Source organism: Drosophila hydei, unplaced genomic scaffold (genome assembly GCF_003285905.1).
Source record: "Drosophila hydei strain 15085-1641.00,03,60 unplaced genomic scaffold, DhydRS2 tig00008116-arrow-pilon, whole genome shotgun sequence".
NCBI lineage: Eukaryota > Metazoa > Arthropoda > Insecta > Diptera > Drosophilidae > Drosophila > Drosophila hydei.
The window spans coordinates 1,175,136-1,200,163 of NW_022045829.1; the positions used below are offsets into that span (position 1 = coordinate 1,175,136).

The window sequence follows — 25,028 nt, forward strand, 5'->3', positions numbered from 1 at the left end:
CGATGCACATCTCTTAGATCGTCAAAAACAAATGAATTCTGACCGAAAGTAATGGTAGTATTTTCTCAATTTTCTTTTCTGACTTTACTATTTTTGTAAACATAACTGTACTTAATTTAGGTTATCTTTAGTTGGCAATCATATTTTAACTTTAAAATATGCTTTGAAGGCAGCACATAGTTGTTTGATGGCTTCATATTGTACGTATAATCATTATATCAGCCCCAATTTATGTCGGCTACTTGGTCGGGCGCTCAATTGAGGCTAAGTAAGTGGCATATTGATATATTGCGCATACGCCGCGTGGCACAGCAGCTGACTGCAATAACGCACATTTCAGTTGAACTTGCCACCGGCTTGGCTTAACTTGCCAGCCAGCCAACTAGCTGTCTCTGCATTACTCTCTAATACGCTGTGACACCTGCTGCTGCAGGTAGTTGCGCAGACCAAATTGCCATTTCAACTGCAATTTCCACTTGCCTCTCGCTCAACTTCAACAAATATTAACTATTATAAGCAACTGCGAGCTACTTACACCTGCCAAACAGCCAGCACAGTTCACACCTTCACACAAAGTCTTAGAAAGTTAGGAAACGCGAATGCTTAAAATTTGTTGTTCAAATATTGTTTTTCCTTACTTAAGCTGGGCAAAAGTTTGCGCTGAATTGAAAAGCTTTCATGTGCACGCTATATCAAGTTTTCAATTAATAAATATTGAATTTTATTCCACTCACATTTCATTTTACTTCTGATTAATGCAGTAAATATTTTCAACTGATACTCATATATACATGTATAATTTGAATTGCCTCAACTTAAATTATTTAAGTCTTAATTACCTTTCGTATTTAATATGTTTGTAATTTGACACGAACGCGCGACCACTGATTGTCAAAGCGAACAGAAATCACTCAACTCAATTTGCTCGCACGCTCTCATCAGCTCTCATTTGCATAATCAGTCAAAGTATTAAACAGCGCTTAAAGTGTGGACGCTAGAAGCTAATGAGTGAGTATTAGCGAAATACGCTCAACTCATCTTCCACTTCAATACACAGCTCACTTTTGATCAATCGTGTTTACGATCCAAGCTGTGCTCAGAGCAAATGGGTGAATGCAGAAAATATTCTAACCTTGCTAAAGCACAAGACGCAAATCTAACGGAGCTAGCAACTCCTGTCTACGCTACGCCTATACTAATACATGTGTAACTTAGACCCTCAACTGAAAAGACTCAACTTAACTGCAGGAGTATTTGTGGATTTTGTGCGCTCACTCAAAGTAGTCGCAAGCGACTATGTGGAACGCCTCGAGTCAATTATTAGTAAAACACTCAATTCAACTTCCACAAAAGCACTCAATTTACTTATCGTTTACGATCCAAGCAGCACTCTATGCTTTCTGTGGACCTTATCTTTGTCGCTTATCTCTTATACTATGTTAAATTGAATTGTGCTTCATTTTGACATTATGTTAAAAACTCTTCTATTTCGTACTCTTCAAACTGTAGCCGCGCGACTTTGTCGTGCACTTCTGAGCGCAATTCCCAAACCATTTTACTTATATATATATAGATATATATAAGGATGCTTTTGCATAGAACTTGACATTGCTTTGAATGCTTAGACAGCTAGAGTGTAAAGCGAAACACCTGTGACAAGCCGTTGTTGTCGTTGTTGTGTTGTTGTAGTTGTTGCTGCTGAACTCACCTGGCTCTCGGTGATGCTGACGCCACGCTTTTCGTATTTACTGCTTTGTTTACGTGACAAGGACGTGGAGCTGCTGCCGGAAGCTAGCGACGAGGCTCCAGCTCCTGCTCCGGCTCCTCCAACGCCACTTCCCGCTCCAACTCCAGCTGCTCCTCCTGTCCCTGACGATGCTGGCAGCTGATGGAGCTGATGATGATGCGGATGGGTAAGCGGATGTGCGTGCTGATGATGATGATGATGATGATGATGGTACATGCTGTTGTGCAAGCTCATGCTATTCTCTGGACCAGCCTGATGCTGCTGCTGCTGATGCTGTTGCTGTTGTTGCGTCACATGCGGACTGAGACCACGTGAACTGCGCCACAAAGCGATGGCTATTTTGCTGTACAACACCTGTCAAAATAATTTATGGTTATTTTTATTGCAACTATAGAGTAGATGCTATAAACTTGTCGTCATAAGTGGGAGGCATGACTACCAACATAACACCTCGGCATATTGGAGCATGCACACCTCGTATTTACATCTTCTTGGTAACTGATTAACTGATTAACTTCTTATCTCTCATCTCTCATTTGTCATCTCTCATTTGCCATCTTTCATCAGTCACTTCTCATCTCTCATTTGCCATCTCTCATCTCTCAAATCTCATCTCTCATCTGCTATAGGGCTTCAGGTATCTACTAGTTGGGCAGTCTCAAACAACTCGTCCCATTTCGTATATATGTACCCATAATCTCAAATTCCTCATCTAGCACTTACTGTCATGACCAGCAGTGGCATTACGTAGAGCAGCACAAAGTTAATCATGTCGAGCAATTTGGAATTGAACATTTCCCGATCCAGGACACAGATCTCCTCCTCCTGCCCATCCTCGGTGTGGATGTTCTTGATGGTCTTGCTGAAGACAAATTTGGGCGTTGAATAGACGGCCGACGTTATCCACACGGTGACAATGACCATCTGCAAAAGTAGATATTTTTACCAGGTTGTTACGTAAGTGGGGCAAGTCGAAACACGCTAAGCTAATTTTTCACTAATTGTCAATTGTCACACACAGAGTTGCGGGTGTCTTTATGTCAATGGACATGTCTAAGCTCTACTGCCGTCTAATGGGGTCTATTAACATTAACAAAGCAACATTTGCCTGGACAATGCCAACGCGTTTTCTATGTATATCTATTCCTGGAACTTTCTTTATTAGATTAATTGGGTCAATAATTATGCCATTGATAAGCCTCACCCTGCCATCGGCACGGGCAAAACTTTGCGTGACCCAAAGCAAAAAGTTTTCTTTTTGGCCCATTAAAACATTAAACCTTTTCGGTAAGTTTCTTCCAGTCGCAGTTTAAGAAGTTTCATTAGCGCATAATTTGCGGTCGAATTTCCTATTAAAGTGCAATTGAATTGAAACCTTTCCAATTCCAAAGCTATTCAAACTAATAATCTAAAGAATTTTTTAAAGAATTAACTAAATTTTATTATTTCATTTTATATTTCATTTATTTAATTTTAATATTTATATAATATTTAATGTTTAATGTTCCCGTTTCCACTTCAATTTGCTTATGTCATTTCCTCACAATCAGCAGGATTGTGGATACACCAATGTGTATTTATAGCACTTTAGATAAACGACATTCGTTGGCATACGAGAGCAAACAAATCTCTTATCAATAAGCACAAACAAGTACAAGTGCTCTAATCGGGAGTGACCGACTTGGCGATACCCTAAACTCTGCGCAAGACTTACATATGCATACTTTAACAGCATACATTAGGGTTTACTGTTATAAGTTATTTATTTATTTTATTTTCTAAATGGACTTTCTTAGCAATATACATATATATACAATATACATATATATATATACAATATACATATAACACAGTAAACCCTAATATATTTTTATATATATCTGTTATGCATGCATTCTTCTTAGTTTACTATATTCACATCATGTTACTTTTAAGCGGATTTCCGCTGATTACTTAGTACTTAGTGCGACAATCGGCAATCGTTGAATATGCTTTTGAGCTTGCAGCATTTATTCGATTCGTAATTTGAGTTAGTTGAATTTTAAGTGCCGGAGAAAGAAGAACGCTACTCGAAGTCTGCTGTTGCGCTCTAACCACTGTCTATATAAGTTGGTGTCTATATATTTGATATGAAATATATAAGTGTGTTATTCGTTGTGTGCCTAGCTTGGCAAGTTTACCTGGCTAATTGTGATGGCTTTTGGGACTTAGAACTTCGTCCTATCTATGAACAGGCGGCGTCCACTGAAAAGATTGTGGATGCTGGGCCAGACTTTACCGAAAACTATCCGACAATTTTGGATGCCAAAACTGACTTAAGTGAGACAGTTGGTAAGTTATATTCTACAACTTTATAATCTATAACTTGTTGACAGAAGCAGATAATTGCAAGTTCATAATGCATACAAATGCTTGATCAATACCAACAGCCGAAATATCCTTGTCTATCTGTGTGTCCATATATGAGCTGGTGACTTGAGTTTCCTTCATTATCATTAATAACTGATCGACAAATCAACAAGCGATATAATCAAAACATTCTAAGTGAAACTATAGTTATTTGAGCATATTTCGTTCATTAGCATATTAAGATCAACTGCTGAAAATTTTATCGAAATCCGTTGGGAAACACAAAAGTTATTCAAGCAAACGTGTCATCATAGTGCAGTCAGCGCCTTGAGCCAGGCCTTTGCCCATCTGTGTGCACGCATACATAGGCATACATAGACGGTGAACTGTCTGAAGGGCATTCTATAAATAGAATAACAACTGCGCGTTCGTTTTGTATTGGCAAATCTATAAGTAACGCCAAAGAAGCTAGTGCTATGGCTCGAGACGATGCCTGACATGCAGACGCGAATTCAAGCCCAGCAGCAGGAGCAGAGATAATTTATTTAATTTCTGTTTTTAAGGTCAATATCTATAAACAATTGTATGCCAAAGTACATCGTTCTAATGCCCATATCGTGCTCAGGCCTTACAACTATGTGTCGTACCATTACCTATTTACAAATAACATAAAAGTTTTAAAACATTTTGTAAAACGATTATGGATAAATGAAGTCCGAACGTCCGAATGAAGTGTCTAACAAATCAATTTAATCGATGTCTGTATTAATAATCGAAAATATTATCAGACTCGTTTGGTAAAGAATTTTTAGAAATAAGAGAGGATGTTAGTGTAACTGCTATTTAAACTATTTTCTGTTCCTTTTGAATATTTCAAAACAGATGTTGGCGAGGTGAGGTGCAAAACGAATGCCGAGAACGTGACGAAATTGGAGCAGGAGGTACGTGCGTTTAGGTCAAAGATTGTCGCCGATGCTCGCAAAATGCAGAAACTGAAGGAAATTGTTGCCGTCTATGAGGCACAGATTGACAGCTACGTCGCCTCCCTGGCCGAGCAAACCGAGCAAATTGGGTATTTGAACAACACAATCGCATATTACAAGAGCAGCTGCACCAGTAAGGACAGTCAGATAACTGAGCTCCTGGTCAGAGCTGAGGCGGATGCGTCGAGGCTGAAGCAAAAAGAAGATCAAATTGCAGATTTCAAGGAAAAGCTCGTCAAAGCCGACGCATCCAGCTGTCTGGCCTATGGCAGCTCCACAGCCATCCAGATATTGAATTTGCCTGGGATCAGTCCGTTCCTGGCGCCCTGCGAGTCGCGCCACAATGGCATAGGTTGGACGGTGATTCAGCGGCGTCTCGATGGCAGCGTCAACTTCAACAGGAATTGGAATGATTACAAAAATGGCTTTGGCAATTTAGATGGCGAATTTTTCATTGGCTTGGAAAAGCTGCACAGGATGACAGCAGCTCAGCCACACGAATTGTTGATATATATGGAGACATTTGATCTGACTGGTAGAGATTATAAATTCTCACTATTTGCTATTGGAAGCGAAGAGGAAGATTACAAGCTAACTGTAACGAATTATAATAACGATTATTATCAACATCCATTAATAAGAGTTAACGGACAAAAATTCAGTACATACGATCGTGATAATGACAATTTTTGGCTGAAAAACTGCGCCCAAGAGCTTAAGAGCGGTTGGTGGTTCGACTCTTGTAGAAATACTATCGGGTGAGTATGACCAACTTATCAATCAGTATAAACGTTCATATTTTCCCAATGACTCTGCAGCTTTTCCAATCTTAATGGAGAATACAAATCTTACGTAAACCCACGTGAATCCAATAATTTTAATGGCATTATATGGCAGAATACTTACGGTTCGCATATAATGAAAACAGTTCAAATGATGATACGCCCCATCACGGAATAAAGCAAAGAGGGTCTTTGCAAAACAGCATTTACTTATATTATTGTCTGAATGCGAAAAAATATATATGTATATCTAAAAATATATATATGTATGTCTAAAATTGTGTAGGTTATATTATTATTATTATTATATTATATAATATATATATATTTTAGTAAGTTTCGTTTATTTGTTTCGATTAAATTTATTCTTTTCACCTCATAGGCGAGTATAAATAATCGCTGACGTCGTTTATATATTTAAATTAATTCAATTCATATTAAACAGTGAACTAGACTGTCTTAAGCCATGCCAATATGCCATTATCAAAAACTTACCCTTAAGCGTGCAGCTGTCAGAATTTGCTTGCACGTTATCGGATGGACAATGGCAAAGTAACGCTCCATGCAGATGACGACCAGAATAAAAATTGATGCCGTATAGCTGAGCGAGTGCACAAACTGGTACATGCGACAGAGGAACTCGCCGAAGACCCAGCTGAAAATAGTAAGAAAATGGATTGTATACAAATTACAATTAAGGTTTTATAGTTCAATTCGATGAACTAGTTTAATGACTGATTTCATAGCCTGTTACTTAATTGAGAAGAGAAAATAGTTTCATACGGACTCAATACAAAATAGTTCCATAATTAGACTAAACTTATTCACTAGATTACAAGTTCGGGAAAATAATTCCATATAAATTCGACTAAATTCGATGGTTCCACAGGTGACCTGAACTTTCTGATTAGTTCACAAGTTCATTTTATTGTGTGTTCATTTAATGTGCGCAGAATAGAAGCTCTCTTTGTCAAACGAGTGGGCGGATCAGGTGGGTAGGTGGGCGGGCGAGACATATCAAATGTTATGACACGCCCACCGCAAACTAATGCCGCATTAAGGTGTCATTTGAGCACGTTGTGGCAAGAGCTTTTGCACTTTGCCATCATTTTTATATTTTCTCTTATTGCATTAGGCGGCCTGAAATTGTAGCCTCGGGCTCATTGTGCCCATTGAGGATTAACACGTAATTCTATTTTGTGGAACAGCTTATCCGCCATAAGAGGAAAATGTCAGAATTTCTTCTACTTCTTCGCCTTCTTTAAACATATTTATATATATATATATAAATATTTTATTTCTTTCTTGGCCAAAAGGCATTAAAAAATATTGGCAACTGGCTGGCATTCCGTGCTACAGGTGAAAAGCATCAAATTGTTGAGCTACTTAGATATCCATTAAAACTGAAAGCTTTCGGAATGCAGTCCTCGAGCATGAGACATGCGAATGGCCATTAATCTGCCTGATTTTCTTCTTCTTCACAGTCGAAGCAGAGCTCTTAAAAATACATTTTTGATTTGTATAAATAAGGCCTCTTGAAGGTATTCATTTTACAAAGGGACGAATATTATGAGAAGTGAGGAATCGTCTTTTGGGCATTTGATTTAGTTTAGTTAACTCTTGAAAGAGTTATGTCAGATATTTCGTATATTTAACCAGAGATCAAAACTTAACGGACAATTGAATCAGTCATATATTTATTTAATTTCGCAAATGAAACTAACTTATTAACTGTCCTTTTGTTTTTAATAATCTTTAAATATAATTTTTTTATATTTTTTTATTCAAAATTGTTATACATAATTTTCAACAGACTTCGCACTTACCTGTCTATAAGGTAGATGGAGAGGTTCTGCATAACACAGAAGAGACCCACGCAGAAGTCGGCAAAGGCCAAGTTGGCCAAGAAAAAGTTGGTGATGGAGCGCAGACGACGCGACAACGTGACCACCAATATAACTAGTAGATTCCCTGGAAGAAGCAGAAAAGAGAAGAATTACAGTTATTGAGTCTTTGTGTTTCTGTTGATTTTCAAATTAAAAAACATAACATAATGTTTGCCGCTCCTTTCACAGTTGAGCAAAAAGTCAACGCATAACTGGTGCAGTAACTTTTAGCAGCCATCGTAGACACAAACACACATACATAATAATGAATGGCAACTTTTGTCGTAGTCCCTTGACGTCTGGTTTAATGTTGCGTTGAAAGTTTATTTTAATTAGGGTTTTCATTCATGCCACAACTCTAGCCATGTGTCTGCTTGCCTCTCGCTCTCTCCCTGTCTGTTAGCCTTAATTAAATGCAAACCTTGCCAAGTGGATTTAACTGACAGCAGCAGCATCAGCCAAGGGCCTATGATATGTGGCCAACAATTGAATAGAATGTACAGCACGCTAAAGCTAATTGTCACAGCTGTTCAAACTTTGCCAAGACTAAAGCTGAATTAGTGTTAAAAAATACAAGCTGTCAAATTTCGAATAACAATTTGCCACAGATAGCGCAACCTATGTTAGTTAATAATTGTGTTTCGAATAAAATATGTGAGCTGCATTTGCGATGAGAAACAAACTCGAAGTATTGAGAAGCGTTTATCTTTAACTTGAATATCGAGCATAGTCAAGAAATATACTTCATTTAGGTTCTTATATTTTCGGTTCGATATCTTTATTTGGCGTAAACTTCAAATGAAAGCACGATTAACAGATACCCATTCATTCTACGATTCTTTTATACATAAAAAACTATTTTTGTATACAATTCTTTAACTAATATTATATATTCAAAATATATTATATATCATATATATACTGAATATACCTATCTATATATATCTAGTATTAATATTTATACTTTTTACTCGTCTTGTCTGTCAGTCGGTTCATCTGACCATCATCATCTCTCTACTTATGGGAGGCATGGCAAATTGAAAATTGGTTTGCATATTACTAGGTAATTGCAACCGAATATCTCTATGAACTCGCAGAGATTGGCATTATCCAAAAATATTCAAAAAATATCAGCTCCAGAACTCCAATATTTTGCTATTGTCTTACTGATGGTCTATTGATCAAGCAAATATATATATATATATAAATGAAAAGTCAGACTTATAATCACATCAAGACTAAAAGGTAGGATAACTCTTTTAGAGCTATGAATTATGACTTAACTTGAAGCTAAGCTGAATATACCTAAGTCAGGCTAAAAAGTCGTCTATATATATCAATTAAAATAAGCCTTTGAATCTAGTTTCATGGCTTTTATCCAGACTTATATGTATATATGTCCGTATATATATATTTTCTTATATTTTTGAACAAATGAAATAAAGGCAAACATGGAAACTTTTGTTGTGCATACGTAGCAAACGGAACTCCGGCACGGCGTTTACAAGTCCGTACTCCACATTTGGATAGCCCGGCGGAGAGCGCGAAGGGCACTGCAAGGGTAGAGATGAATCAGCCTTGAGAACATTTTGTACGGGTTGTGTTACGCTCTGAGTTTTCGAATTGTTTGAAGTAATTAAAAAAGTTTCAGTTGAAAACATTTTATTTCCCATTCTTTTTTGCTTTTCTGCCTGCCATTTGCCAACAAATAATGAAACGAAAAAAATGTAAAATAATATATTTTGTCTCTGACTGTTGTTGGCCGTAATTCACATATTTAGCAAATATACATATATATATATATTTGGGGTATAATTTATGAGCTTTTGGCTGAGCTCTAATTAATGTTTGCAGCGGTTGTTTCAACTAGTTGCAACTTGTCCGAACAGTTTTACAATCTACAATGCGTGTTTATATTACACAATTTGAAACTATGCCAAATAGAGAGAGAGAAAGAAGGAGAAAGATATAGCATAATTTATGTAATTTAGTTAACATTTTTACAGCATTTAGAGCCCAATACAAGCAATAGTCGCAGCTCGAATGCAACATTTTGTTATTGTAAATTTAATTTGTTGCCTCTTTAAAGACCACGAACCGAATTATAATCCATCTAAGTCCTTAACCACACACGGTTGCCAGCATGTTGCAATGGCCTTCGCCTTGGGTTTCAGTTTTCAGCTAACTCGTGGTGCAATTCCAGGAGCAGGTATAGTATGTGCGTGTGTGTGAGTGTGTGCGTGTCAGTATAAATATATTTAAATATATTTAAATATATTTATATATAAATATATTTATATTTAAATATTTAAATTGAAAAGGATGTAAAGCATAAAAAAAAGAGAGTGAAAGATAGAATGTGATAGAGAGAGAGAGAGGGAAAGAAAAAAAGAAAGACAGGCAGTTGAAGAGCGAGAGAGACTGAGAGACAACAAGTAGCACAGAGAGAGCGAAGTGAGTCAGATAAAGAGAGATTGCTATATATCTATTTTACTATGTAGAAGAGTTCTTTAGAAAAGAACAACGATTTTTAGACATTCAGACACATTTCAATTAATTTATTATCAGAAGATGCGATATCAGATAAAACATGTAAAAATGTTGCAGTCGACAGCAAATCACGTCAGAGCTGAAAGGCTTCTAGGGTATGCTTCAGTGCAATCAAATGCATACTGTGGTGTCCACTGTTAATATTATTTCTATTTACACTCTGGCCTTGGGCTGTTTAGTTTTATGGCAAATTGCGCATACGCCTCGTGTGACGGCACATAATGAATGATTGCATTAATTAGTCAATCGGGCCATTATGTGGATTCTGGCTTTAATTAGAGCGACATTCATTTCAATAGCTTAACAACAACAATTCTGTCAGGCAACGACAATTGCTTGTTGCAATCAATTAAGTTGTTTCGGCTGCTTGGCGACGTTGTCTTCCCTTATTGTTTTTATATTTCTTTTTGTTGCGTATTAAATGAATCGTGAGATAGATGAGAAAGGCGCTTTGGAGTTGGCTAGAACATGCAAAGCAGTTGGCCATAAAATGTGTCGGCTCCACAGTAGGTGTTGCTGTTGTTGTGTTCGTTTGGCCGAAGCGATGACACGACACTTTATTGCCTTCTGGCTAGTACAGAGACAATTTTAATAAGCCTGGGTCTACGTGTGCGTGTGTATGTGTGGTGTTTAATTTGCCACTAATTGCTGCACTCCTGGGCAGCAATTTGCAGCACTTGACGCTAGGACCAACAAAACGCTTCATTTAATTGCATTGCATTTGCTTTTAAGCTAATGCGAATTAGCTAAAGCCAACAATTTAGAGATTTTAGAAGACAGGCAATTCTAACAGTACCTATATATGAATTGAACAAAATATATTATTATATGATAGAAATATAAATAAAATAAATGAAATATAATTTGAAATTAAAATACAATATAAAAAGTATTAAAATAATAAATAAATAATATAAAAAAATTAATAGAATATAAAAATGAAATATTAAAATAAATAAAAAGAATATGAACCTTAGTAAAATAAAATAAAAATAAAGTTTAAAAATAAGTAATATATAAATGTTAAAAACAAAAATAAATAAAATGTGAAAAAAGAAGATATAAATATAAATTAAATACATATTAAAAACAAGTAAAATATATATTTGATTTATGAAAATAAAATCAATAAATATATAACTTTTTATTGTATTTAAAATATTTATTTGTATTTATTTATCAGTGAAATATCTTCAGAGCCCTCGTCTTATTCATCTTAACATACATAACATTCAAAAATAGTCTAGGATTCAAGATTTTCACGAGATATCTCAACAAAATAAATATTTCTAAATATATGTCTATATATATCTAAAATGTATAAGGAATAACATTTAAAAAGAAAGAAAATACGTAAGGTATTTTCATGTTTCTTTGCATAAACAGTTCATTGATTACAACATCAACAATTCTCTTTTTCGGTTAACTTTTGAGCTAAGAGAAACAATGGAAAAAGGAAAAGCCAACCACAAACTGAAAGTCGGTCAAGCGGTCAAGCCACAAAAGAGTGCTTCAGTCCTTAACCATATCTGAAGTATTTTTTTCTTCTTTTTGTTAGAGGACAGCTATGAGCTGCTGAGTAATTGGCAAGTGAGCAGTTAGCAGGGACACCCAGTTGAATAGAGAGAGATAAAGAGAGTGTGTGTGAGAGAGAGAGGCAGAGACGGAAGACAAAAGGAAACAAAAGCATAGCCAAAATAAGCAACTAAATGAATATATAACACAATGTGAGGTCTGGGATCGATGCCAACAGCACATACCAAAAGCCAATTTGCTTTTGCTGGCTTGGCAACAAAATTGTTGGCTAAGAAACCTTATTAAGCTGGGAGTTGAGCGCAGGTCAACAATGAATCAATTCCTATTTCTTTAGAAGGTTTTTACTAGTTAAAAGTAAAATAAGCTCTGAGAGGTTGGGCAAAAAGATAACAAAGATTCAATTATGCTTAACTGTAACTAGGCAGAACAGCTATAAGCTCAATTGAACTGGCTAATGAAATGAGCTGCTGAACTTGCTTGCTAAGCTGTGAACTAACGAGATTAGTCGCTCATGAACGATGCGGATAATCGATCATAAGCGATGCCTGATAAACTGTAGTCATGGCGATTCATGAATCATACTTTTCATTGAACTAATCAATAATCAACTGAACTAGCAAATATCTGTCAGTGCTGCAAACACAGAAATAGTTCAATCGAACCGAATGGCACTACTGAACTTCCTTGTCAAGCTGTCAGCTTAGATGCGTGGACTGTCACAGAGGATGTTTATGGATGAGGCATTTTCCTGAGCTCTACAGTTTCAGTTCATTGAGTATAGAGAGCAATATAAATTATTTATTATTTATTTATTTCAAGAAGACCGAAGTTCAGTGTAAAGTAATTTCCATGAAAATTGTTCATGAACTATAAGTTCCGTTTAGCTTATAAACTAAAGCAATTTCAAATTTGATTCATCAAATATAGAACTAGGAACTGCCAATTGTACTTACCGAAGAAGCAGCAGCAGAAGACAATCGTATAGAGCGTAATGAATATAATGCGCACATCGGTGCGATCGAATATATATTCGCTCGTATTTTCAACATCCTTTACTTCCTGTTTAGCTGCTTCAGTTAGTTCGCTCAAAACGAGAGCTGTGGTCACTGCTGCTGCTGTTGGTGTTGCTGCTGTTGCTGCTGTTGCTAATGTGGCTGCTGTCTCATTAATAGATAATGCGATTTCCGTGACGGTCACATTGAGTGCCAGGCTCGAGTCATTGCCAGTCGCTGATAATGAGCAATCAACTAGGAGCATCAGCAGCAACAGCAGCGGCAGTGGCAACGCGCGTGGGTGTAGGTTGTCTGTTAGCAGTTGTTGTTGCTGTTGGCAATCTAGTAAGCCGGAAACGTTATAATTTGTAGTTGGAGCTGGGCTATTGCCGGCTTCATTCTCATCATTATCATCATAAGCCGCTGATATGTTTGTGCCGACAGTGTTGCGCAGTTGTTTATGTGCTCCTCTCTGCCCAGCTTCCGTTTCCGTTGCTGGCCGACGACGACGACGTTGACGCTGCCGCTGCCTCTGCCAGAATGACGGTGCCGACGTCCATTGTCGGCTGTTAGCGCTCATAATGCTAATAATGCGTTGCAGATGCAGCTAAAAAGACAGACAGAGAGAGAGAGAGAGAGCGAGTGAGAGAGAGGGTGATATCAGATGAGTTTGAGCTGTAGATAGTTAAGTGGATGCACAGTTAGCTTTAATCAGCTATTGTTGTTGTTGTTGCTGCTGCTGTTGCTGTTGTTGTCGTCAGAACGCAACGACCTAAAACCACCAAAGCACTTATTGCTGATTAAAATTTACTGAAGCAAGTTGCGAAATTAACATTTTACACGAAATTTTAATATCAGCCTGCAGAACTTGTAGCTACTGAAAATTACGCATACGCCATGTTCAACAGCGCGTGCTATGAGCTGAGCTGCTATGCCTATGAGCTGAGCAAATGCTGCTCATGTTATTTTCTTTTATAATAATCTAATTAATGAGTACAATTAATGAAGTGCACGAAGTGCTGCCACCCTGTACCTGTAATAATTTAAAATAAAAAAAATATATATATATAAATATAAGTTCTAGAAGAAAAACTAATTGCAAAACCTAAAATCCTCTACGTGAGGGTGACAGCGGTAATTTGGAGAGAGTCACAAAGTCTTCTGTATAAGTTAATAATGTCCTGCCATCTGCCACAATTAAATACAGGGTATACGCGCAGTACAGGCGCAGTCATTTATAGCTAAACAAGATGTAATGAAATTTGGTAACCAAGAATTAGATTAAGCTGTAGCAAATGGTTTTGATGTGCTGCATTTGAATGTGAAGCCAGAACAGCTCTATTATGGGATATGAAAGGGTAGATTTGAGGTCATCTACATACGAATATGTACAATATTTAGTTCTATTCTAAAAATTATTAAGAATTAAGAATTTAACGTATATTCGATTGTCGGGCTCTAATTTTTAATCCATTCTGACAGCTCAGTTGCAGAGCAATAAATATCTATAAAAATCTTTGGCCAAGTAAAAAGATAGTCCTAAGAATTCATCACATAAAGTCAACATCGAAGCTGGAACTGAACAAGATCCCTAAAAATTCATTTTTATAGTGTTTGAAGATTGGATAAAATCATTGGCACAAGTGTTAAGTGTCTGATGGGAATTACTTTGTAGGGCACAAAATATATATTCATGAATAAATTAATTTTTTTTTTCAACAGAAATTTTGCAATCTCGAATCTGAGTTTCGTCTTCAAAATCTTTTATTCATTTTCATTTGAAAAAATGTAGATATTTTACTAATGCAAGTAGCTCCAACTTTGAAATCGTAACTTTGCTTTCAGTAATTTAAGGAACGTTCAAAGACACAAAGTTATTCAAGTTTTTAATCATACTCAATCCTGTTGAACTGTGTTTTACAATCACTTTGAACTATATCAACGGCTAATTAGGCTTCTGTATTAAATATGTTCATAAAAATAAGACTCAACTGTCAAAAATCGTGACAATTTTTTTTCGTTGTTTTACAGGCGCCGACATTGGACATTATTGTAAGAGTCCGACTGCTGGAGTACTGCGTGCTTGCAACAGGGCTTTAATTACTTGATAGCTATTTCCCTTGCTGCTGTGCGAGTGTGTGTGTGCGCGTGTGAGTTTGTCTCCACATATGAGTACACAATTAAACGAGTCCTTATTAATTAGAGCACGTACAAAAAGGAGGGACAAACACAGAGAAGTGGGCAATAATCAAAGCATTCTTGGCTGAGGGCCGACGAGGAACAGCCACGGCAATGCAACGAGGAGTTCGAGGTTTTGGCTACCTGCACTTTATGCACTCGCATAATTAGCAACGAAACGTGTTGCATATTAAAAATAATGAGAATAATAAAAACAGGTAGAGAGAGAGCGAGATCGAGAGAGAGAGAGAGACTGTGTAATATTGCTTACAATTATGCGTTCATACACATTATGGATACATTTAAGATATTTGTGGAATGCTTGCGGCATAAATGTTACGGCAGCTACGAAATTATCAAAGCGCTTTTGCAGACCTAAATAAACACGAAGACAATCAAAACTTCTGTGCCAGGCTATGCGTTGCTATAGTCATTATACTCGGGCACTTGGTAACAAGAGTTTATTAGTTTCGAATCTTTGTTTGTCTTATCCGTTTTCAAAGCTAAAGACTACAAATTTGTTATATAAAATTTGAGATTTCTTTTTGCAAATGTTGCACTGACTGCATAACACTCGTTCACGATCTCAAAGCAGTTAAATCGCAAACTCTATCGAGTCAGCAGCTACTCAACTTTCAAATGTTGAAATGTTGTTGCTTGAATAGCTGCGAAATGGTTTGCGCTCATACCTACAGACATCCAGAGATTACACAGAACCAATATACTCTCTTCAAAGTATGAACAAGTATAACAGCGATACTCTTTTGGCAAGTTCTGCAAATGAAAAACTATTTAACTCATTGTCTTCTGACTTAAGTGAAATGTATTCGACTTTCAATGTATTCGATGTGAACGAGTATTAAGGAGTCAGTTATGCTTCGAAACACGCTTCTTGCTCGTTTTCTTTGGGCTTATCTGATCACAAGCGTTAAGCGGCTAAATGTTTCAATTATGCTCATTATTAAAGTCAGTTTAATTAAAATGAACATTTCAGCTGGACAGACCAAGAGATGTAGAGACTGCCAGAGTCAGAGAGGAAGAAAGAGAGAGATGGAGAAAGAGAAGACGTACACGAAAGAGACGGCGGAAAACTTTTATTGCTGACAGAGTCACGATTCTCTACATTAAGTTTAATTGCGTTGAGCAGGAATACAACAAAAAATACGAAGCAAATAAAAAATACCTGAGTGCATTGCGATCCACGTGGCAGACAAGAAAACCTAAATAAATATCGGATGTGACTGTCAAAGGTCACAGGCAAACTTGACGCTGATAAGAGGAACAGATATTTTATTTAGTTCGTCAATATATTTACCAAAATAAAACCAATTTCAGAGTGCCACATGTATATGTAGTGTGTGACAACATTTAGTTATCAATTAAGCTGCTGTCATGTAGAGGCAGCTGGTCAAAGGCATTTGAGCTACTTTCCAACTCGACTCAATAAAAACTCATGAATGTTATTCAAAAAAGTTTTTTCCTTTGTTTTTACTCAATTAAAGCCCAGGGAAAACAGTGCAAAAAACAACTTTGGGTAAACCCATTGGGTAAACGCAAACAAAACAATGGCCCGAAGTGGCAATCAAATACAGAATGAAGCGTCGCAAATAAACTTTCCAGCTTTACGCCCGCTTTTCTACCTACACTACACCACATCTCTACCTTGCCCCTCGATTATCGTGCTGTGCACTTTGTCGGCAAAAAAAAGAAAAGTTTTCTGCACTTTGTCTGCGGATGAATAGCAGCAATAGCAGGATATGGGTCAAACAGCAAGAACAGCAATTAAAGGCAACACTTAATTGACTGAAATTATAATTGATGAGGCCGACAAAGGGAACTGCAGCGAACTAAACAAACAGCTCTTGTATCGTAAAAGAAAATAAGTATTTTAGCTCTTTAGAATTCTATAATATATGCTTTTTCTGGTTTAGTTAATATGTTTTATTATTATTATCAATCATTATCATCAATCATTATTAGGATTATCTTTAAAAATGTTAATTTCATTCGTTTACTCATCATTCATTGTCATTGTCATTGTCAGTGTCATTGTCATTTTAACTATCGATTTCAGTGTGAATTGAATATTTTGATATGAGTTGATAGACCAATTAAATATATCATTGCAAGCGTTTATTAACAGCATTAAGCGATTGAATATAGGAAACACGGATTAGTACAATTTTGCAAGTGTATAAATATTTAAATGTCATTTGGTAATTTTGCCTTTGAGTAGTAGACAAAGCCCAGCTCTTGCGCAATGTGATTTTGTAGACTAGACAGATCTCATTGAAATATAATCCGATTAGCTGCCATATTTGACTGAATGGAGCAGAGAGCTGTGTGTGTATCGTGTTTCATGCTCTTTGTTTGTCTCTAGCCAAAGATGAGGATTACAACATGCTGGTAGCCAGATATCTATACTAGCATACGCAGCTGCCATTGGCATATAATAAGCATTTCGATACCGAAACGCTGCAGTTTGTTCATCAATGTTTGGCTTAAGCTCAGGCGATACGTTCGCCCTTTAACAAACAGTCCCCAGCAAACTGCAAAACTGTCAACTAATGTCAAATGCAGGTGCACATCGACATCGAGGTGCAAGGCAGGCGACTCGACTCGACCCAGCTACTTGCAGCGACAGTTGTTTAGGCTTAGCCAAGAGTCACGACTGCAGCTGACTATGGCAGGCATCGGGATTAGTTTGCCTCTAAGTGATATTACATGCTACTTGAGCGCACATTTTCACGCCAGGTGTGTGTAACAAGCGCACACACAAACACACTGAAAAACACATTCAACAGCCTAGTGACATTTGCTGCACACAAGTTACTGCAACTAGCTGCTTGCCACATGCAACTTGTTATGCAACAGCACACAGCGCAGTAGCGAAGAGCCAACAAACACTTTACATGCTTCAGACTTGGTATCAAGAGTCGCATAAAATATATATGCGCTGAAAAGTCGTTACGATATACATACTTCTCAGTATATATTTTATTTAAATTTGGAAAAGCTATTCAAGACTTAAGAAAACATGTAACTTGTAGAATGGATAGACCAAAATGACCTATAAACTAAATTAAACTTTAATAACAGAAAATTTTAATAACAGAAAAATAAAATAAAATAAAATATATATATTTTTTTATTTAAATAATTTAATTTTTTATAGATTTTTTTAAAATATTTTTATATTTATTTTTTAACGCACAGTTTATTGAATATGAAGTAGGCATTAAAATTTGAATAATCTCTGCTGGGCCATTGTGAAATTTACAAAAGCAATGAATGGTTTAACATAGTTTTCAAAAACCTATATATCAAAAAAATACACCAAATGCCTGCCAATTTGCAGCTTAATTGTGATTTCGTATGCAAATTGCAGTGAAAAAAAAGGCGAATGCCGGGGCAATGTGTGGAAAATGGCATGAAGGAATTTTCGATAAATACAAAAATAGATACTCTTCTCATTTGTTGCAGTAAAAATAATGCAATATAAAAAATATTGCTTTTTTTCTAGCTAGTGAATAAATGTATTAAAATAATTAATTTATTTTCTGGTTAAAGCTTATATTACTTTTTAATATAAAATGAAGTCTTAATTATTATTTTTTATTTAATTTATTTATACTTTTATATTAATTCGACAAAAAAAAGCAAAATTTATAATGATTTGTAGGTATACATATTATTTGATTTTATAGTGTCTATGTAGATCGACTCTCAATATATTAATTTTCATATTTTTTGTTACGTCAGCTCGCAACAATTTTTTTCTGCTTGCTTTAGGCATTGCGATTTAAATGATTTTTATTAAATTTTTTGTTTGCATACATGATTCTTTTATGTGATTTTTAGCTTTGATTGTTTTGAGTGTTGAAGTGTGTTTCTTTATGTTCTTTATTGTACATTCTTAATTGTTGTATTTATTTGTTTACTACTAAATGTCTATTGTGGAAAATAAAGTGTATTTTTAAAAAATATAATGCTGAGGTAATTTTATGTTAGATATGATTTTAAATATTTGTGAATATTTATGTTGCTGATGGAACACTATTCCATATCTGTATCTGTAACTGTATGTATAAATTTAACGTTATATGTAAGCTGTCTCTAAGTTAATTCCCATTTCTATGCGAATTTCAGCTAGTAATTATTGTATATCGTACTAGATCAACTACTCTTGCTAAATGCAAGAACGTGAAACTTTACTTAATTCCCCGAGTCGCAGCAGAAAACAAATTGTGCGATACTAAACAATCTAAGTGAATTTGCCAAGTGGTAAGACCTGGTGACTTAATGCCGACATAGTTGGTTATACGCAGAGGGATGCCTCAAGGATGCCAGTGACAGGCGCTCGAGCTGCAGTCTAAGCACCTGGCTTAACAAAATAGTTGGTCTGCGAGCCTCGTTGGCAATGACAACGACGACGATTTCCGCAAAGGATATTTGGGTTGACTCTTTAATGAGCCAAGCCGAGGGAAAGACAGCAGGGATTGGCAGGATTTCACGTTCAAGTCTTAATGTCTGGCAACTAAGCTGTTTGGCAAATGAAGGCTGACATTTGCCAGCGCTCAACCAGCCAAATTGATTTTCCTCATACTGATTTAATTAAAAGCCAACTGCAAGTGCAATGAAATTTCCACCCAACGCCGCCCTCAAGCCGCTCAGGCGACTACAATAAGTCAAGCGAATGCAAAGCTTAAGAAGTGCTCTACTATGAGCTAGGGTAATACGAGGGGGCAGGGGTAAATTTTCGACTACAGCTCAACAAAGGACAAGCAATGACAATAGAGCAAAAAGTTGAATGCACAGTTAGTTACACTGTCAAAAATGTTGACTTTAAATTAAGTGAAATGCACAACATTTTGCTGTATGTGTACAGTGAAGACACGCTAAGAGATATTTTCAATTACTTTTCATTGAAAAATAAATGTAGAAAAAATATTTTGTACTTGAATACGCTTGGATTATAGTTAAATTTTATTTCCGTCCTAGTCTTTGGTTCTTACTAATTGCCTGCTCGTGTTGTAATATTATTTAAATTATTATTATAGCTGAATTTTTTTGGCCCTTGTCGATTTCCACTTGGCCAATATTCACTGTAATTTTCGTTGACTTTTAATGCACGAAAATCACGCAAAAAGCTGCAAACCAAATGGCGAACAACTTGTGCAATTTTCTTTTTGGCGATAACAACAAAAACAACAAAAACTCATTACAAATTGTAACAAAATGGTTGTTGTTGTTGTTATTGCTGGTTGTTGTGGCACCCAGCTGGCGGTGCCACAGTTGCTAGACATCCCCGCCTAACCTACATACGCTACATGTGGCTCTTGCGCTCGCCATGTTTGCGTAAATTGTGCTGAAGTACGGACATTAAGTGGTAATTGAGTGTTCTCTGTGCGCATCATGTGAAATATGTTGTGCTCCCAAAAAAAAATAACTGAAAAGTGTTTTAGATGAGCGAGCCTGATTACGAGATACTGTGTAATAGCTGAAATACATGCTGGGTATGATGCAGTGATGTCATCTTTAACCAGAGCCTACGCTAAAAGCATTCTTAAAAATTTTTCTGAAATTTTGTATGGTGTCAATCAAACCCAAAGTCCTCTGAGAATGAAGAGGAGTATATTCAAACTTATTTTATATTCTACGCCCAAGCTTTGCACATCTTTTGCTTTCTAGCGAGTTATTAGAGTAATGAAGCTATTCCGAAATAGCAAGTACTATAGTCGATTCTTATACATTTTTCAGCATATATATTGAGACATTGAAAAAACATCTAAACTAAAGAGTTGATACGTACCAAAATATTTATTCCAAATTTGAAGTGTCTAAATTATATAGTTTTCGAGATTCAAGCATGGCTATTAAAGCACAAACAAAGACTTACATGCCGAGCTCCATATAGCTTGAGCTTCTAATGCCTCTTTTACCTTCTTTTGTAACATAAATTTACTTAAAGCCAACATACCCTATTTACAAACTTTCAAGGAGTGCAGGGCTGGGAAAAAACGAGAAATGGAAACACCGGCAAGCCAAAGTGTGTGAGCCAAAGTGCAGCTGCAGACTGCAGTGTGGGTGCGTTGCGTTCGCGGCGGCTCGTCACGATAACTTTGATTTATGTTGGCATGAGAGGACGGGTTTTTGCTTCTTTTTGGCTGTGTAGCCAAAATGTAAAGCCAAAAAGGATTGCCATTTATTTGTTTCAGCCAACATCTGCCTGCGCATCTAACCAAATGAACTCTAAATCATTTCATACGATTCGATTTGAGAAAAACACCAAATGCTGGCAAACAGAAATTGGTCACAGCAACAACGAGTAAACTTCGATAAATAACTCTATTTGTAATAGCTACGAATCTTCTGGTAATCAAAATTTCATTTTGGTTATTGAGTTCATATTTTTTTCAAGTTTATTACAATTTTTTTTTTTTCATAAAAAAGTTTTTAATTTTTTCATGCTGTAAATGCATTTGAATCAAATTTTTTTGCTGCGTCCCATTAAATTGAAGGTTTTTATTATTTCATTATTTAATTGCATATGAGTTCGGCTGAGCGTTTTTTTTTAAATTTGCGCAAATTTTTTTTACAATTTTTTGTCGTATTTCAGTTGCTTTTACAAAGAAAATTGCTCAAAGCATTTAAATAACATCTGCCCAACTATGAATAATTCATGTATTTTTAATTTTATTTGCTTTATTAAAATAAATATTAATAAGTGCGGACAGAAATTTAAATGAAAAATTCAGTGGATAACATTTGATGCAGAAATTTTCAATTTATGAAAAAAAAAAAAAAAACATTTTTAACATATTTTTCAGATCAATACAAATAGTAAAAGAAACTTGACTATATTTTTTCGACATTTTTTTCTGTGATACATCAAAATCTTATGCATTTTCTGTTACATTTGAACAACTGTCATATTCAGATACAACTTTTGCAGTTACTGCATCATGGAGCTCTACTTTTTCCTTCAAGAAACTTTTCCAATCATTTTATTTCCCATTGAGACATCGTTTAAGAAAGACACTTCCCATTAGCAATGTATATTTAACAGAAATCGACAGGGAGTGAGAGGAGCAAACTTTGTTCGGTCAACCAAAAATATCTCTCTGAACAATAAATATTTTTAAAATATATACAAAAATTATTGGGGAATGAACGCTGTACGTTCAGTTGATTATAACTGTGTAAGTGCAAACATTATCGGAAAATAATGGAGTACAATAATTGCTTGTTCACTTACATAACAAATTAATAAAATTGCAGTTCGAGATTCATTTCAGAAATCAGATTTTTAGATATCAGATTTCGGACTTAGACCTTCGACGACTTTCAAAACCGAATGAACCTATTTTTATCCCGAGACTTTATTCTAAACCAATTTCATTTACATTTTCTATTCACATGTTCTATTTAAAGATCTAATTGTTAGCTTATGTTCATGTATTACGAATATGTTGGCTCTGACTCCACTTAGCATAAACCTATTTATACCTGTGCTAAGGCTATAAGAATATATGCATAAATGTATTTTTAAATGAATTCTTGGCTTCAGGCTGCGTTTCAACCTTCGACCTTGTGTCCACGCCAAATAAATGCAAGAAGCAGCAGCAGAAGTTGTGAAGTTGGCAACTTGGTTTGTGGCAATACAATGCGTTGCATGTTGCATGCGCGAGAGCCGTCGTCAGTGCCATTGCCATTGGATGCCAATTTATCCAAAGTAACTTGGCCAACAAATTGCCAAGCCGGCCAGGGCGGCCAATTTGTGCAATTCGAATTGCAAAACGCCAGCGGCGAATATGAAAAGCGTGGTTCCTGTTGCATATTTATGGCCATCAATGCAATTTATATGGCTCAAATAGCTAGCGGCAATTGGCCAAAACGCCTTTAACGACATTTCGTATATCTTTTGCCTTTGCTCATTGTTTAAAGTTCACGTTAAACCTGATAACCTTTAGTCGAAGTTTGAATTATTTTATTTCTCTAATTTTATTTCGGTTTCAATTTCATTATTTTTTAAAAACAGTAATTAAATAAAAATAAAATTAAATATAATTTATATATTTTTTAATTTTTGTAAAGTTATAATTTCATAATACTTTGTTTTGTTTTATTGAATTTTATTATATTTCTTAAGGTTATAATTTTGATGTATATTTATTTTATTTTATTTTTAATTTTTTTTAAGTTTAAATTAATTATGCTGTTAATTTTAATTTTGAATTATATTGATTTTACTATTATAAGTTTATTTTTTTATTTAATTTATTAATGTTAACTTATTACACACGCACATACATAAGATTAAATATATGCCTAAAGGACAGAGCTAATTACTGCACATATATTATATATTCATTAAATATTCAGTGATGTGTATTAAATCATTTAAATAAGATTCAAATAGATGCAATTTAAAGGGAGGATACTTGAGGACAATTTCAAGCAGCGAGCAAAGGATTCAATTCCATTACGAGCGAGCGCTGCAAAGTAGGCAATACTTTTTGGGCATTTTGTTTTATCGAGATTTATGGCTTAGTTTATTGCACATGGGCCACTCGGTGCATTTCCCTGGCACATGTGCCCGAAAATAGAGTCTCAAACAAAGGATATATGCATTCGGAATTTATTTCTATGCAATTCGAATGATAAATGTCTCAGCAAAACTTAAGATTTATGCTGAGGTTCAACTCTCTAGGTCAGAGGCGACCGACCCAAAAACACTCAGCAGCGTGTGCCACTCGACCCAAGGGCTACATTTTAATTATCGAGTGCCGAGGGCAATGTCCTGACCCACACACAGCCACCCCCGCACACTCCCGACGACCCACACACACACGCACACACACTCAACAGGCTGAGATTGTGGCTTGGCCCTGCCCTTGCCTTAGGACTATCCGACAATTGCTGACATTCGCCTTGTCCTTTTGTTTACGCAAATAGCGCCAAGTGGCAGATGTCTAGCTTTATTGTTATTGTTATAATTATTATTGTTGTTGCAGTTGTTGTTGTTGCAATTGTTGCTTTTGCTGTCTCAGTTTTGTGGTCTTTGAAAATTTTCACTTGAATTACAATTTAATTGCTGTGGTTTCTTGCCAACGCAACGCTGTCAATTTCTACTCACATATGCGATTGAGCTTGGGTGCTTTAATACTTAAGCGGACAGCACAATTCTTATGCAATTTAATTTCATTTCATTTACATTTCTTCTGTTTCGCTACCTACCCACCAAATTATCTCACAACTCCTCAGCCTACTCCTCTCCTGCTATCGCACACTCATTCTTTGTCTCAATACCATTTTTATTATTTATTAGATGCCATTTTTCTATCTCTCGATCTGTTTTTGACTCTATGAGACTCTCTCTCACTCTTCCTTTCTACTTCACTCTCTGTCTAGCAATATATTTTTCTCTTTTTAGTATCTTGCTAACAATATCTCTATCTCTCGCTTTCATTATTTAGCTAAATATCTTTCTCTTGCTTTCGCTAATTGCCTTACAGTCCCTCTATGTCTCTTGCTTTTTCACTCTTTATCTCTTCACAATCTCTCTCACACACTTACCCGTTCTGTCTGTCCCTTCTTTCACACTCTCTGCCAGTCTGCATTTTCCTTTGTTTTCTCTCTCTCTCACTCTGTCTCTTGCCGTCGTACACTTTCTATGTTTATGACATATTATTGAAGCTTATTTGTCAACTTTCACATTTACCTAATTACTCCATAGAGACAGGAGTACAAGCAATGCAACGTTAAGCATGCTAAAATCAGCTTATAATAATTAGTTTCATTTAAGAACTGAAGTTCCATTGTCAACCTTTAATGCTCTTGCTAGACTATCAAAGGGAATTATATTGTAAATTGCTTCTTCTGATACTTCTACTCTTTTGGATCTTTCAATGCCTGGCAGAAATTTAAAGGCTACACACGAAACGCAAGTTAAATTAACGCTAGATTCGATATTTTCTTGGCCAAGTTCAAGTATTCTGTTCGTGTTGCTCTGGACGCTGGCC

At 35.9% G+C, this 25,028-nt stretch overlaps 2 protein-coding genes across 4 annotated transcripts in view; one reads left to right on the plus strand and one right to left on the minus strand.

Annotated features, from left to right (window-relative positions):
• Positions 1-25,028, minus strand: part of LOC111596278 (trissin receptor) — a 44,492-nt gene that overhangs the window by 6,415 nt on the left and 13,049 nt on the right. For all 3 annotated transcript variants that reach the window (XM_023310424.2, XM_023310423.2, XM_023310425.2), the window contains exons 2-6: positions 12,787-13,432; positions 7,688-7,832; positions 6,357-6,516; positions 2,471-2,671; positions 1,709-2,101 (exon numbers count right to left, since the gene is read on the minus strand). In XM_023310424.2, coding sequence (XP_023166192.2) covers positions 1,709-2,101; positions 2,471-2,671; positions 6,357-6,516; positions 7,688-7,832; positions 12,787-13,405 — 1,518 coding nt within the window. In that variant the 5' untranslated portion in view covers positions 13,406-13,432. The remainder of the gene's footprint in view (positions 1-1,708; positions 2,102-2,470; positions 2,672-6,356; positions 6,517-7,687; positions 7,833-12,786; positions 13,433-25,028) is intronic.
• Positions 3,802-5,856, plus strand: LOC115483314 (fibrinogen-like protein 1). Its single transcript, XM_030224691.1, has 2 exons — positions 3,802-4,078; positions 4,979-5,856. The coding sequence occupies exons 1-2, from the start codon at positions 3,877-3,879 to the stop codon at positions 5,839-5,841; spliced, it is 1,065 nt and encodes a 354-aa protein (XP_030080551.1). The 5' UTR covers positions 3,802-3,876; the 3' UTR covers positions 5,842-5,856.